The sequence below is a fragment of the Pongo pygmaeus genome, chromosome 1 (assembly GCF_028885625.2).
Source record: "Pongo pygmaeus isolate AG05252 chromosome 1, NHGRI_mPonPyg2-v2.0_pri, whole genome shotgun sequence".
NCBI lineage: Eukaryota > Metazoa > Chordata > Mammalia > Primates > Hominidae > Pongo > Pongo pygmaeus.
In genome coordinates this window covers 136457751-136473889 of record NC_072373.2, presented here as the reverse complement: position 1 = coordinate 136473889, position 16139 = coordinate 136457751, and the positions used below count along the sequence as shown (strand labels likewise).

The following is a 16139-nucleotide window of genomic DNA, read 5'->3' as shown; positions in this document are numbered from 1 at the left end:
GTAAACCAATATTTTTCAAATGACCAACACATGATGACATAAACTCATGCATGGGTAAAAGATCCATTCAAATTGAATTTTAAGGAAATAAAACAAGTTCATTGACAGGATTTCAGAGTCCACATTGCAGTTAACCTTTAAGGAACTATAACTTGTTGAGCTCTAGTCTAGTATCAAAGACCAACATCTGTAATGTTCTGAAGAGGCTATTAAAATACTCCTCCCTTTCTGAACTGCATACCTGTGCAGGGCCACATTATTTGAGACTTCAACCAAAGTAATATAAAACAACAGAGTGAACACCGAAGCAAATATAAGAATCAAGCTGTGTTCTATCAGACACTAAAGAGATGTACAAATATGTAAAACAATGTCATTCTTACCACAAGTGTACATTCACTGGTATATAATGGGTTTATTCTTATTTTTAAATGAATTACATGAAATGCTCATTAAGTAAAAATAAGTTAAATAAACATTTTAAAATATTCCATTTTAATTTCTAACATGATGAGTATCAATAGCTAGAAGTCACATAACAAAAACTTTTTAGGGTCCTCAATAATTTAAGAAGTCTTGAGACAAAAGAATTTAAGAACTTCTGCTCTAATATTTAAGTTACTTGCTTTACATAATTTTGATTGAGCCACAAGTTTTCAGTATCTTACCTATGGAGTAGACTAAGGGATACAATTACAGGGGCGTTTTTATTTTTATAAGTAACTATCATAAAAACACTATTAGAAAAAAATTAGAAACTGAGAAAAATGTAAGAAACAACAATAAAAAAAACTTTCAGTTGCCAAGAAGTTTTATTTTGACCCATTACGTGACACTGAATCATTCTACTCCTAGATTTTTATCTTCTGAAAATTCTTACACTAATGCACACCAAGCCACCTCCACTGACAACAGCACCATCCTACCAGTGTCAAGCGTGGCTCCTCTCTTCTCCCACCTCATGTCCAATCCATCAGGAAGTGCTGATGGCTCTGCCTTCATGTTACATTCCTAGAACCCCCTTATTTACCACCTCCCCTGCTCTTACAGGTCCCAACTACCATCATCTCTCATCTGGACAATCACAGTAGCCTCCCCACTGGTCTCCCTGCTTCTGCCCCTGTCCCCTGCAGTCTAGCAGCAACACAGAAGCCAAAGTGAACCTGAGATGCCTCCCATCTCATTCCAGAAAAAATAAAAGTCCTTACTCTGACACACAATCCCTCGCACATCACCTTCTGCCACTCTAACACCAGATGCTTTCACCAGCTCCAGCCTCTGGCCTCCTCATTCCTCCATGGAAGAGGCGGACCCTGGCTTCAAAGCCTTGCCCTTCTTCTTCCCCTTAGACATCACAGTTGACTTGTATTTCCACTCAGAAGTCACCTTCTTGGTGAGGCCTTCCCTGGTCACCCTATCTAAAATTTAATGTCCCCTTACCCCAACTTTCATAGCTCCTTTCCCTGATGCATCTTTTCTGCTAAGCACTCATCGTCAGCTAACAGGATTGACTTGACTGTCTTTCTTATTGTCTTCCCAGTCCTCCACCCCCAGAGTAAAAGCTCCACAGGGGCAGGGATATTGTTTTGTTCACTGCTGTATCCTCAGCCCCTGGAACAGTGACCAGCACAGGGAAGAGACTCAACAAATACTTACTAAATGACTATGTACTAACCACAAAACTGTTTCTAACAGAACAGTAGCAAAACCCAAATGTCAGTAGGGAACTAGTTAACTATAACTGTATTTCATACAATGGAATACTGGGTACCCATTGGAAAGAAGGAGGGAGGCCCATACGTTTAATATGGAATGATGTCCAATGAAAAAAGCAAGTTGCAAAGTTATATGTAGTTAGATAGTTTGGCAATAAATAAAATTCCTCCCAAACTCATTTCTTAACAATGTGATCATCTTCTCGGAATCTCTTTTCCCATTCAAGCAACATGGAGCACCTAGTGCTTCTCCCAAGGCTCCTCCCACTGTTCTCTCCTGCTCCAGTCAGCCTGGGCACACGCTGTCTCCCAGGCATGGAGTCTTCTGCCTTACCCAATACCAGCATCCTTCCTGCCAAGCAGAGATGTTTTTTCAGATACCAAATCACGATTCAAATACAAGTTGTTCCCAGGAAACTTCTTGGTTACCAGAGGTAACACTTTGGGCCAAATGCAAACCTCGTATCTCAAAATCTACATACAGTATTGTAGCATTTTAGAGCTCTTCATTCAAGAACATTGACAATTAATTCTAATAATAAAATTCCTTGACAATTTAAATCTGCATTTTCATGTATTGTAAACACAGCTCTTCTTTCTGAAGTTGAATACAAGTCCTGACATGCTATTACATTTAATATTAAAAGCTCTTAGAATATTTAGAAACCAAACTGTAGCCAAATGCTGAACTGTTGTGACACTGATGACCACTAGAGGGCAGAGCTTAACAGCAAATGATTCTAAAGCTAGCAATCCAGGCCTCTCATTTTGGTGTTGAAGTTACTGACTCCCTATAGTTAACAAGATCTCCCAAAGAGTAGATAGCTCTAAGCCACAGAAGTTGCCAGAACTACACTTTTAAAAACAGCGTATATCTCTGCCCAAATATGTGAGTATTTAAGGTGACAACAGCAACCCCACAGTTTTTATCCTGTACCAGGTGGGCAAGAGAAGGTAGACTGAGGTTAGGTGTGGGAACCTCTTTGCTGTTTTGAAATAAAAACACTGAAGGATTTCTGGAAAAATTTTAGAGACATCAGCATTACCTGCTTTGCGAAATATAAAATTTTTAGAACAACCTCATTCCCCCTTCCCTAAATTTAAATGCCCAGTATGTGTACATTTTAAAATAACTGGAGAGTATAATTGGATTGTTTGTAACTCAAAGGATAAATGGTGATGGATGCCCCATTTACCCTGATGTGATTATTACACATTGTATGCCTGTATCAAAATATCTCATATACACCTACTCTGTACTCACAAAAATTAAAAATTAAACGCCCTTGTGCATCTGGTGTGTGTGCTTACTCACTAAACAAAAGAAGGGTCTTTGTCCTCAGGACTCACATACTAGTGAGAAGTCTTATTTTTAAAAGTAAACAAATAAGGCCGGGTGTGGTGGCTCAAACCTGTAATCTCAGCACTCTGGGAGGCCAAGGCAGGCAAATCACTTGAGCTCACGAGTTTGAGACCAGCCTGGCCAACATGATGGTGAAACCAGGTCTCTAAAAAAAAAAAAAATACAAAAATCAGCCAGGTGTGATGGTGCATGCCTGTAGACCCAGCTACTCATGAGGCTGAAGTGGGAGGATGGCTTGAGCCTGGGAGGCAAAGATTACAGTGAGCTGAGATTGCGCCACTGCACTCCAGCCTGGGTGACAAAGCCAGACCTTGTTTCAAAAAAAATAAAATAAATAAAATTTGGGACAAATGAGGATAATATACAGAGTAATGAGATAGTGAGTTGGGGACTGCTTTTAGTACGGATGTCAGATAAGGCTGTTCTGAGGCAGTGAAATGTGAGTCAAATGAACCAGCCATACAGCTGGTATTTACTGAGTGCTAACTACATGTGGGGCACTGTGCTAAGAACTAAGAACTTCACATGTATTCACTGTTTAATCCCCCGATCTTCCCATTTACTGTTAAGGAAATTGAGCTCCAGAGAACTTCAGTAACTTGCCCAAGGTCATACAACCAAGAAATGGCTAAAACAGGGCTCTGGATTTGTATTAGTTTCCAGGACTGCCATGACCAATTACCACAAACTTGGCTACTTTAAAATAGAAATGTTTCTATTGTCTCACAGCTCTGGAGGCTAAAAATCCTATATAAAGTATCCGGAGGGCCACAACGGCTCCGAAGGCTGCAGGGAGGAGCCTGCCTTGCCTCTTCCTCACCTCTGGTGGTTGCTAGCACTCCTCGGCTTGCAGACTCATCCCCCAGTCTCTGTCTGTCCTCACATGGCCTTCTCCCTCTACACCTGTGTCTGGTCCAAATCTTCTTCTTATAAGGACACCAGTCAGTGGATTAGGGCCCATCCTTGTCCAATATGACCTCATCTTAATTTGATTATATCTGCAATGACCCTATTTCCCAATAAGTTCACCATTCACAGGTACTGGGGTTTAGGACTTCAACATATCGTTTTTGGGGGACATAATTCAACCCACAGCAGTGTCCTAGCACTCACTCCAAACCTCTCAGCTATTCTGCCTCAGAAACTTCCAGGCCAATGGGAAGGCAAAGTCCCAGGGACACTAGGGAAAGCCAGGGTGGCAGAGGACAGTGACTATTGGGGTGGCAGGAGATGAGGTTAGAGGTGGACAGGCCACACCAGATTCGAAGTCCAATATGGAGCTGAGTCCCGTCAGAAGCCACAGTTTCAATTCTTGCCTGCCTGTTAGTTTTTGAGTCTCTCAGTCATCCCTACAGTTTGGGATCTCAGAAGAATCCTTCCTTGAGCTAGGGAGGATGGTGCCTCAGCTTCAAGGCTGATGCCTGCAGCACAGAATACAAATTCACACAGAATGTAAATCTGGTCTTATTCCTCTAACTGGCCAGACCATGTTCCTTTCAGCACCTCCAGAGGGCAGCTCCAGGGTTTGACCTTATCTCAAACCATCAAGTTCAGGAGGCCCAGTAAGAAGTCACTTCTCTCTGACTTGCGGCACAAGAAAACCCATCTCAGGCTGCATGGACAAAGCAGTGTCTGGCCTGAGGAGTTATCCACGCAAGCCCCAGGCAGGGGCAGTCAGGGTTCAAGTACCCATGCTGCCCCACACACCTGTTCATCCATCGGGGCTAAAGATGCCAGAACCGACTAGGGCAGCAGAGAGATGCTGCTCAGAGCTGACAGGTACACCTCACAAATCCTGCACAGTGTGACAAAAGCACTATCCTCGTGATTGTGCAAGATCACAAAATTTGCCCAAGGACTCACTTTTGTTGAAAGCCCGTTATGCATTATTGGGAAGGCAAAACAGAAACAGTAAAGGTGCAAATAGCCTAGAGCAAGGGTCAGAAAACTCTGTAAAAGGTTCTGTTAGGCTGAGGCCATAGTGTCACAACTACAGAGGCCCTAACTTAACAATGGTTCCACTGATTTTCAACTTTACGATGGTGCTGAAGTGATACATATTCAGTAGAAACTGTGCTTCAAATTTCGAAATGTGATCTTTTCCGGCCTAGCAACATGTACTATGATACTCTTAGGTGATGCTGGGGTAAACTATAATATTCAGTGGGCTAAGCTAAAATATTCGCTAGATTAGGTGTATTAAATTCATTTTCAACTTACGATATTTTCAATTGATGATGGGTTTATTGGGATGTAGCCCCATCGTAAGTGGAGGAGAATCTGTACTCAATCCCACCATTATAGGAAAAGCAGCCACAGACAATACATAAATGAATGGGCATTGCTGTGTTCCAATAAAACTATGGATGCACATAAAAACTGGAACTTTATGTAATTTTGCCACTCTTCTTTTGATTTTTAAGAAGCCATTTTAGCACTTCAGGAGGCCGAGGCAGTGGATCACCTGAGGTCAGGAGTTCAAAGACCAGCCTGACCAACATGATGAAACCCCATCTCTAATAAAAATATAAAAAATTAGCTGGGCGTGGTGGCAGACACCTGTAATCCCAGCTACTTGGGAGGCTGAGGCAGGAGAATTGCTTGAACCTGGGAGGCAGAGGTTGCAGTGATCCCAGATTGCACGATCGCACTCCAGCCTGGGCAACAAGAGCGAAACTCCATCTCAAAAAAAAAAAGCCATAAAAAAAGCCATATTAAAATATAAAATCCACTTTTAGCTTAGTGGTCATATAAAAATAGGTGGTGGGCTAGATTTGGTCTTAGGCTATAGTTTGCTGACCCCTTGGTCTAAAGATATCCACAAATGCTCAAAGATTAACGTCACTGTGATAACAAGGTTTCCAAATGGACATCCCCTCTCCTCCCTATTTACTGGCTTCTGGCACAATGCTAGGTACTAGTGTGGTCCCAGCAACTGCCCCTAGCTTCTTTCTCTCACCTGCACCATTTACATCCTGTTAGAATCTCTCAGCTTCCCTAATAACTGGGTCTTAATTCTGTCTCTAAAAGCCCTTCAGCTTGTGGCCTAACTTTCCATTCCCACTGCGACTATCTCAGGTTAGGCTCCTGGTAACACTTTCCTCCCACCTGGTCTGACCTGACTGAACAATTAAAAACACATGGTATATACTAAAAAATATCTGTTGAATGAGCCACTGCAGTTAAAAATCCTCAAGCTCGGCACTTTTTCCATCTCATCAAGGGTCTGGCCTCCCTGGTGTGGCCCATCTCAAAATGGAAAATTTCTCCTACTGAGGTGGCAGCACTTAAGGACTGAAATACAAGGCTTTAACTTGCTTTTTTGTGTCTGTTTTGATACAGTCTCGCTCTGTCACCCAGTCTGGAGTGCTGTGGCGCAATCTTTGCTCACTGCAACCTCCGCCTCTCAGGTTCAAGCAATTCTCCTGCCTCCGCCTCCCGAGTAGCTGGGATTACAGGTGTACGCCACCATGCCCGGCTAATTTTTGTATTTTTTTTAGTAGTCAGGGGCTTCACCATGTTGGCCAAGCTGGTCTTGAACTCCTGACCTTGTGATCCACCTGCCTCGGCCTCCCAAAGGGCTGGGATTACAGGCGTGAGCCATCACACCGGCCTAGCTTGCTTTTTAAGGTCAGGCTTATTGGGTATAATTTGCATTCAGCAAAAGTCACCCTTTTTAGTACAATTCCATGAGCACTGACAGCCAACCCCAGTTGGGTAACTACCACTACAATCACGATATTTCTATTTCTATCATCCCCGAAAGCTCCCTGGTATACTTCATCTCTTCCCCAACCTCTTTTCAACCATTTATTTGTTTTCTGTCACTATAAGTTTTGCCTTTTCCACAATATCATACAAATGTAATTTTAGAGTACGTAGCCTTTGAGACTGTCTACTTTCACTCAACGTAATGTATTCAAGATTCATGCATGATATGGTTTGGCTGTGTCCCCACCCAAATCTCATCTTGAATTCCCATGTGTTGTGGGAGGGACCTGGTGGGAGGTAATTGAATCATGGGGGCAGGTCTTTCCCATGCTGTTCTCATGATAGTGAATAAGTCTCATGAGATCTGATGTTTAAAATGGGGAGTTTCCGCTGGGCGCAGTGGCTCATGCCTATAATCCCAGCACTTTGGGAGGTCGAGGTGGGCAGATCATTTGAGGTCAGGAGTGCGAGACCAGGCTGGCCAACATGGCAAAACCCCACCTCTACTAAAAATACAAAAAAATTAGCTGGGCATGGTGGCCCATGCCTATAATCCCAGCTACTTGGGAAGCTGAGGGAGGAGAATTGCTTGAACTGAGGAAGTGGAGGTTGCAATGAGCCAAGATCATGCCACTGCACTCCAGCCAGGGCAACACAGTGAGACTCTGTCTAAAAAAAAAAAAAAAAAAAAAAAAGAGAGTTTCCCTGCACAAGCTCTCTTCTCTTGTCTGCTGCCATGTGAGACGTGCTTTTCACCTTCCACCATGATTGTGAGGCCTCACCAGCCATATGGAACTGTAAGTTCAATAAACTTTTTTCTTTTGTAAGTTGCCCAGTCTCGGGTATGTCTTTATCAGCAGCATGAAAACAGACTAACACAATGTGTGTTTCTGCATATATCAATAGTTCACTCGTAGGCTGGACGCAGTGGCTCACACATGTAATCCCAGCACTTTGGGAGGCCAAGGCAGGAGGAAGGCCAGAATTCGAGATCAGCCCAGGCACACAGGGAGACCCCATCTCTACAAAAAATAAACAAGTTAGCTGGGTGTGGTAGTGAGTGCCTGGAGTCCTAGCTACTCAGTGAGGTGGGAGGATCACTCAAGACCAGGAGTTTGAGGTTACAGTGAGCTATGATTGCACCACTGAACTCCAGCCTGGGCAACAGAGTGAGACCCTGTTTCTTAAAAAAATAAGTAAATAAAAGTCCATTCCTTTTTAAGGTTAAATAATATGCCATTATATGGGCGTACTACTTTTTTCCAGTTGAAGGACTTTGGGGTTGTCTCCAGTTTTTGTTTTTGTCAATTACGAATAATGTCACTATAAACATGCATATAGACTTTTATATGGACATGTGTTTTCAAAAGGTTTTACTTTTTATAAATGGCCACATTTTCATAGACCTGAAGGATAAGATTCCACTGAATGAGGGAGACTGTCATCCATACCTAGCATGTGGGAACATCCTACCTCAGCATTTTTAATAACTGTAGTAACACCAAACCTCCCAAGAATATTTGCAGAGAATGTTTTTGGGGTGGAGTGGAAGAAGTTGGGTGGAAGCTCTCTTTCATCCCTCTGCATGTGGGCCCCAGAGTGGGCCAGGGCTGTTTTACATTCACTGCTGGCGGCGTTTGATCTCTGGTCCCACAGGGGATGGCGCTGGCTCTGCCAATGTGCACACTCAGGCAAAAACCTGCAGAGCCAGCCAATCGGCCCATTATTTGGTTCATATAACTTGTTAAAATCTCACGGAATGTACAGCGTGCCATTGTTTTTGTAAGTCCCTTTCACGACTTTGCGAGCTGGCTAATTCAGAGCAGACTGGCCTGCTTTCCTGCTAGAAGAAAAGGCTTCCGTCAAAGACAGCTATTTAATTGTGACCATGGCTGCAGCCATCTTGAGTACAAAAAGGGAGCTGAAGTCACGTCACCCCTTCTCCACTGAGGTCTCCGGCAGCCAGGGCACTTATTCTTGGCACTGGAATTTGCGTAATTACTCCTTTTTAAATATGCTGGGTGACCTAATGTATCCCCAGCCGGCTGCAGGAAACAGCCTTGCTAAGATCTGAGCCTTGGATGGCCTGTAATGTCTGTAGACCTAGAAGACCCTTGGGGAAGGAGAATTTTCGGAGCATTGACCCCACAAAGGACAGCTTCCTGAGTTTCTCTGGGGTCATCTGCACTGTGAAGGGAGAAGCTGCAGGGCTCTGTCCCCACTCAGGATAACAGCTGCAGCCTTGTCCTTTCTTCTCCTAACCTGCGCAACAAGCTCAGAGACTGTAGGTCATTCTATTACAGCTCACAGTGGGTCTAACAAGAACCCACCAAGGCTGACTACAAAAGAAAGAGGACATGCGTTCACTAGGAATCTAGCCAGGAACAAAAGGCTGCATTCCGTCCTGACACTTCCTCACTGCGGTAGCCTGGAGAGCAGGCCTTTGTCCACAGGCGGGCAAGCGTGCTGTTTATAGCCTGGCCACAAAAAACCACTTGCCTATTCACGGCTAATTTGAAAAAAAAAAAAAACAAAAAAAAAAAACAGGCATTCCAATATTTTTTTCTACTTCACCATATTTTCTAATGTAACTTTTTTGAGGACAATTTATTTTAAAATGGAAAATGTATAATAAACACTTCTTCTAAAAGAAAAATCATGCAGCCCTGCCCTAGCCAATCACTTCCTCCCTTAAAAAACTACAGCTTAAACCACTCCTAGAAAAGAACTCTTTACTAAAATAACTGTAGTGCTGGTGTGTGAAGAGGCCAAAAAGAATTAGTCTTGGCCCAGCATGGTGGCTCATATCTGTGATCCCAGCACTTTGGGAGGCTGAGGCAGGAGTATCACTTGAGGCCAAGAGTTCGAGACAAGCCTGGGCAACATAGTGAGACCCTGTTTCTACAAAAAATAAAAAAAAATTAGTCAGGCATGGTGGTGGTCGTCTGTGGTCCCAGTTACTTGGGGGGGCTGAGGTGGGAGGATTGCTTGAGCCGAGGAGTTCAAAGCTTCAGTGAGCTACGATCCCGCCACTGCAGTCCAGCATGGGCAACAGAGTAAGCCCCTGTCTCAAAAAACAAAACAAACAAAACAGTACTAGTCTTGAGGCTAAAAGGAATATAGGTATAAAGGGGAAGGAGAAAACGTAAATTTTTTTTTTTTTTTTTTTTTTTTGAGACGAGTCTTGCTCTGTTGCCCAGCCTGGAGTGCAATGGCCCAATCTTGGCTCACTGCAACCTCCACCTGCCAGGTTCAAGCGATTCTCCTGCCTCGGCCTCCTGAGGCGCCTTCCACCATGCTCAGCTAATTTTTGTATTTTTAGTAGAGTCGGGGCTTCACCATGTTGGTCAGGCTGGTCTCGAACTCCTGACCTCAGGTGATCCACCCACCTCAGCCTCCCAAAGTGCTGGGATTACAGGCGTAAGCCACTGCACCCAGAAGAGATAATATACATTTATATTTAGTGCAGGTTGTGGGGGCAACTTCTGAAGCTTAAAGATGCAGTTCCTGGGGAAAATAAAAGGAAGAGAATGATAAAGAGTGGAAGTGAACCTAGGCTTCATAGGTTCAAAGGGGGTTACAGAAGTGAACCATAATGGATCACAGAGCAATGCAAGAGTGCTGGGGTAACTTCCACTCTTCTGGGAACATGGTGGTGGCAGTTATGATCCGTCATGACCTTGGTCTTCATATTCAAGATACAACATGAAATGGTATCCTGTTCCAATCAATAGGGCAATGTTAGGATCAACAGGGATATCACACAATTAAGAACTCCTTACCACTGGCTACAAGATTTTCCTCTCCAGCCTATTCTAGGCATGGAGAATCCTAAAAACTTAAGCTAGAAGGAACATTAGCCCACTCCAAGGTTTCTATCGTGGGGACAATGGAACCCACAGAGAGCAGGTGGCAAATCCAGGGTCACATTGCTAATTAGAACAAGAGTGTGGGCTGGGGCGCAGTGGCTCACGCCTGTAATCCCAGCACTTTGGGAGGCCGAGGTGGGTGGATCATGAGGTCAGGAGATCGAGACCATCCTGGCTAATACGGTGAAACCCCATCTCTACTAAAAACACAAAAAATTAGCCAGCTTTGGTGGCAGACACCTGTAGCTCCAGCTACTCAGGAGGCTGAGGCAGGAGAATTGCTTGAACCTGAGAGGCAGAGGTTGCAGTGAGCCAAGACTGTGCCATTGTACTCCAGCCTGGGCAACAAAGCAAGACTCCATCTCAAAACAAAACAAAACAAAAAGAACCAGAGTGTGGACCCAGCTCCCTCCCTGGGGTGGGGGTTCTCACGGGATGTGAATCTCTGTTGGACAGCTATCTGGGAAGGGGAACACACGGAGCTGTTATCATTTATTAACATTTTAGCACTACTATTTTATCAAATTTTCTAAGCAACTACTTGACAGTGATCTAAGAAACTGGACACAGTGTAATTGTGTTTTAACGAAGTAAAAATCTGGCCAAATGCAATGGGGCAGTGAGTAGGTTAAGCAGTATAGAGATAAAATTCTACTTCATAATTTTGCCTAGGGTTATTGGCTCTAAAAGATATTTCCTCCTATTAAAAAAAAAATGTTTGGTTTTATCTAGGGTAAGGTATGCTAGGTACGCAGAGGAAAATTCCAGAGCTGTACGCCAGGAACCGAAGTCACCAGCTACATGGTAAACAGCAGGAGGAAGGTGGAGCTACTCTGGAGGGTTCGGCTTTCCAACCTGGAAGAAATCTTTCCTTTCAATGCAGGGAAATAGAATCAATTACGTTTGATCACAGAAAAGGACCTCATGATTAGACAAAAGTTAAAACCAAACTCTCAAGATGATCATGTTCTGAGCTACTGTGGGGGGAAAAAATTGTGAGGAGAGAAGGTTAGGAAAAACGGGAGAAAAAAGAAAAGAAAAAAAACAAAATTCTCTCCTTTAAGTGCCAGAATTAAAGAGACGGAAACAGTGAGGAATGAGATTCCCCAAATCCCTGGACTACTTTGGATCTGCAATTTATTTTCCTCTCACATCCAAATATCCAATTGAGCCTTTGGGGTCTTGGTGCTGTCAGGAGTCCCAGCAGGAGGCCAGCCTGCTGGACAAGGTAAAAGAGCTGCCAAACAGCCCTGGGGCTTCCCAGCCATGCATATTTTCCTCCATTCCGCTTGGGATGAACGACCGGTAGCTAAGCAACCGAGAAACCGGTCCCCTTTCACCCGGCATGAATGTACTGCAACACAAACGGTGCACGGTGCTAGGAGGACACACATACAAACTGCCAGAGCTGAATGTTGGATTCTTTCTCCACCCAGCTCTCTCCTGCCATGACACTGCAGTCCCCTCGCCCCATGAGCTATGAGGGTCAGCCTCAGTACCTTGTCTCTCCCAGACCCAAGGAGGCAGGAGGCAATCCCAGACCTCTCTCTTCTATGTGGGCACTGAAAAAACCAAGGGAAGATGGTTGGAAAGTCTCCGATGGGGAGGGGAGCAGCATTTTTTTTTTTTTTTTGAGACGGAGTCTCACTGTTGTCGCCCAGGCTGGAGTACAATGGTGCGACTTCGGCTCACTGCAACCTCCGCCTCCCAGGTTCAAGCAATTCTCCTCCCTCAGCCTCCCGAGTAGCTAGGATTACAGATGCCTGCCACCACACCCGGCTAATTTTTGTATTTTTAGTACAGACAGGGTTTCACCATGTTGGCCAGGCTGGTCTCGAACTCCTGACCTCGGGTGATCTGCCCACCTCGGCCTCCCAAAGTGCTGGGATTACAGGTGTGAGCCACCGCGCCCAGCAGGGGAGCAGCATTTAAAGACACAGGGAGGGAGGGAGACCTGGGGCTGGAGCTCCTGCCAGTATTTGGACTGCTGTCTGTTGGCCACAACTGGGTGCTTCCCCTGCCTGGATGAGACTCAGGATAGGATAAGACTCCCCCCATTCTGGGGTCAAAATGGATCCTAAAATTTGGCTTCTTAATGCTTGTTTTTTCGGCCAATGAATCTGAACCTACTGGAAGGGGTCTTTATGACACAACATAATTCACATAGAACTACTTTTCTCCAAGCTCAAGAGGCATTAAGTACACAAGAGGATTGTAGATAAGAAGTTAAGGGGGTCAAACTGCACCTCAGTTTATCTGCAACTCTCTCACCTCCCTTGATTTATCTCCAGCCATGAGGTACCAGCTGGCATCAACTTATGGGGCCTTCCTGGCACTGGTCAGCCTGGCTCCACAGGGCAACTAAGTGTGAGAAGTGCTACAACAGACCCAACCCAAGAAGACGGGTCCCTGGGTCCCCTTGGACCTTTACCTCAGAGACCTCTATGAATGTGCTTTCAGAGCCTTAGTGTCCACAGAGGCAAATGAAAATACCCTACATTGGCTCAACACATTCCCAAACCATCCCTCTAAACCAAGGGTGAAGTGAGAAAGAAAAAAAAAGTGATGCATTCAGGAAGGATACAGACACATCATTTATAAGGCTCTGACTAGATTCAGATCAAGTTAGGAGGAAAGGGTACCCTTCAGAATACCTCAACAAGTTCTTGAAAAGGAGAACCCTCTGAACCTCAAAGAGCAGTTCCATCACATCTCACTGCCAGGAGAAGGCAAACAGAGCCCAGATAAACAGAAGCCACCGACAACTCCGATATCTCTTCTTTGTCAATACCACTCAACTCACAATGATTGATATTCATAAATGAGATGCAATAGCTTGGATAATACCTAAACAGGCCATTCCAAAATCCTCTATATTTAGCTTGAGAATGCACTACCAAATTATCTTAAAAGGGGTTTAGACTTTTGTAAAAGAAAAGACTGAGGTATTGGAGTAAGAAGGCAGTACACTTGCTGAGCACAGCCAGACTGGCCCGTGGTAGGAGATAGCCAGTTTCTGAAACAAGGCATGGAGTGATTTTTAAAGGGCTGTTGTTACACACTGCAGAATTCTAGAGTGCATTTTTTGTTAAGTCAAATCACAGTCTATGCAAATAGCATCCTCTAATACTTTGCAATGCACAACCTGCACAAAACATGTGATGTATCCGGGAGGGACACAGATACACTATTTATAAAGCTCTGGCCAGATTCTGGTGTGGTAGCCCTGAGGGTTTAGGATTACACATTTTCTCCCATGAAAACACAGCTCAGTTGTCATTCAGGTATAAGAGACGGGAAAAAAGAATATCCACCTCCATTCCAACAAACCTCACTACGATCGCCCCAAGTGGCCAAGTGGTTCTACTGGAGCTTCCTCCTCTTCCGTCCATCCTCCAGTCTTTTAAAGAGGGAGGAAATGGCAGAACTCTGGGGGAAGGCATGGGTACACACAAAAGTGACAGGCCTACATACTCTGAAACTAGGATGCTGCCTTTGGGATAGCGAAGGTGGAATGAGACTCCTGATTCTAAACTCTAACTCTTGCCACGATTTCTCCCAAAAAATAAGTATGTTGTCATAAATCCAAGAAACCAAATGTGAGAATCAGACTTCTTTCTTTTGTAGGAGGTGACAGAAAACAGTTTCAAAAATAAAAGAAAATAAAGCAAACAGCAACACTGGAAAATGAGGAGGCAGAGGGAAGAAGTGAAAAGCATCTTTTCTTCCTGCTCAGAAGAAATACATTACTTAGAAGGGTTGAATACTTAGAAGCATTGACTGCCAGTCCCGCTGGAAAGTAACTAAGTACCTAATATTACTACTTGGCCCCAGATTAGCCCTGAACAAGAGGGTGGCTGTTGGAATGGAAAAGATGGCTCATAAAATCTCAGGGAGCCTTCGGTCCTCCACTGAAAGTAAATACGGGTCCACGATTCCTCATCTACATTCCAAAATCCAAAAAACTCTGAACACTAACATTAAAAAAACCTCACTTGGCAGCAAACTCATTTGGTGGCAAAATGTGACCTGAACTACATAAAATCACTTGTCATCTATTTATCCCTCTTAGTGTGAATATTCTTACATGTCACTGTGAAAATAATGAGTGTGATTATGGATTGCTGACCCCAAACCTCTCTGGGGGTATTACTATACGTACCATATTACCTTTATGGAAAAAAAAAAAAACAACTCTGAATTTTAAAACACATCTGGCTCTAAGGCCAGATAAGGGTACCTGTAATAGGGTGACGTGAGACCCCTACAAAATTTACCAAAGGCCTAAGGGAGTCAAATTTCCTCCCCATTGTTTTGGAGAGTCTAATCGGCTTTTTACACAAACCAGGCTGCAGCATTATTTAGCAACTTTGTGTTCCAAATAGGAAATCTACTACCCAGGGTCACGGCTACATGTTTAATTCTGATTTCCTACCTTCACATATTCCACAGTTGGGTCCAGAAGATGTGGATCCCTGAAAAGAGAAAATATAAATATGAGAATGGTTGGGAACGATGCATTCTTACATTGAGTATAATGTGTCCAACATTATTTCACCCTATTCATTAAGTTACTAAGCTGGGCCCCATCTCCCAGGCAGTATTCACAACAGGGTGCGTGTGGTGGGTGGGAGATACCACCATGACCTCAGTCTAGAAGCTCCCACATGCTTTCCTGTCAAATTCAGGCCCCAGAATGTTAGAGTATTTATATGTGGTAATTCTAGATTTACTTGAGCATAGAAAGTGAAAGTCTGAAGCAAAGAGCTCAGTGGAGGGCAGAGGTGGGAGGCAGGCAGGACTGGGTAGGGGAACGTGTGGCACTTTCGGTTACTGGTGATGTCTGGGTTAATCCCCAAAACATCCCCACCAGTAACTGTGTTGTGCCCACATTGACAGTAAGAAGAGAGAGGCTTAGGTGGGTGGTAGGGCTGCCCCAGGTTGCCCAGTGCCTGGGTGATGGAGGGAACAGAGCCTTCTCTTCTCATCACTGGCTGTTACCCACCCACTCCTGGTGAAAACCTCAGCAATTCATCCTACTGATCTATGTGCCCAGTGTTTTTATTCCCCCATATGGGCCAGGTGCGGTGGCTCATGCCTGTAATCCCAGCACTTTGGGAGGCCAAGGCGGGAGGATCAAGGCAGGTGGGGAGTTCGAGACCAGCCTGACCAGCATGGAGAAACCCGTCTCTACTAAAAATACAAAATTAGCTGGGCGTGGTGGCGCATGCCTGTAATCCCAGCTACTAGAGAGGCTGAGGCAAGAGAATCGCTTGAATCCAGGAGGCAGAGGTTGCGGTGAGCCGAGCTCACACCATTGCACTCCAGCCTAGGCAACAAGAGCAAAACTCCATCTCAAAAAAGAAAAAAAAAAAAAAAAGAGGCCAGGCGTGGTGGCTCATGCTTGTAATCCCAGCATTTTGGGGGACCGAGGCAGGTGGATCACTTGAGGTCAGGAGTTGGAGACAAGCATGACCAACA

The 16139-nt window shown here is 44.4% G+C and overlaps 1 protein-coding gene across 4 annotated transcripts in view; it reads right to left on the bottom strand.

Moving 5' to 3' along the window:
- The window catches only part of BCAR3 (BCAR3 adaptor protein, NSP family member), a 281997-nt gene that overhangs the window by 65370 nt on the left and 200488 nt on the right, over nt 1-16139 (bottom strand). For all 4 annotated transcript variants that reach the window (XM_054475860.2, XM_054475872.2, XM_054475850.2 and 1 more), the window contains one exon: nt 15094-15133. In XM_054475860.2, the coding sequence (XP_054331835.1) occupies nt 15094-15133 (40 nt within the window). The remainder of the gene's footprint in view (nt 1-15093; nt 15134-16139) is intronic.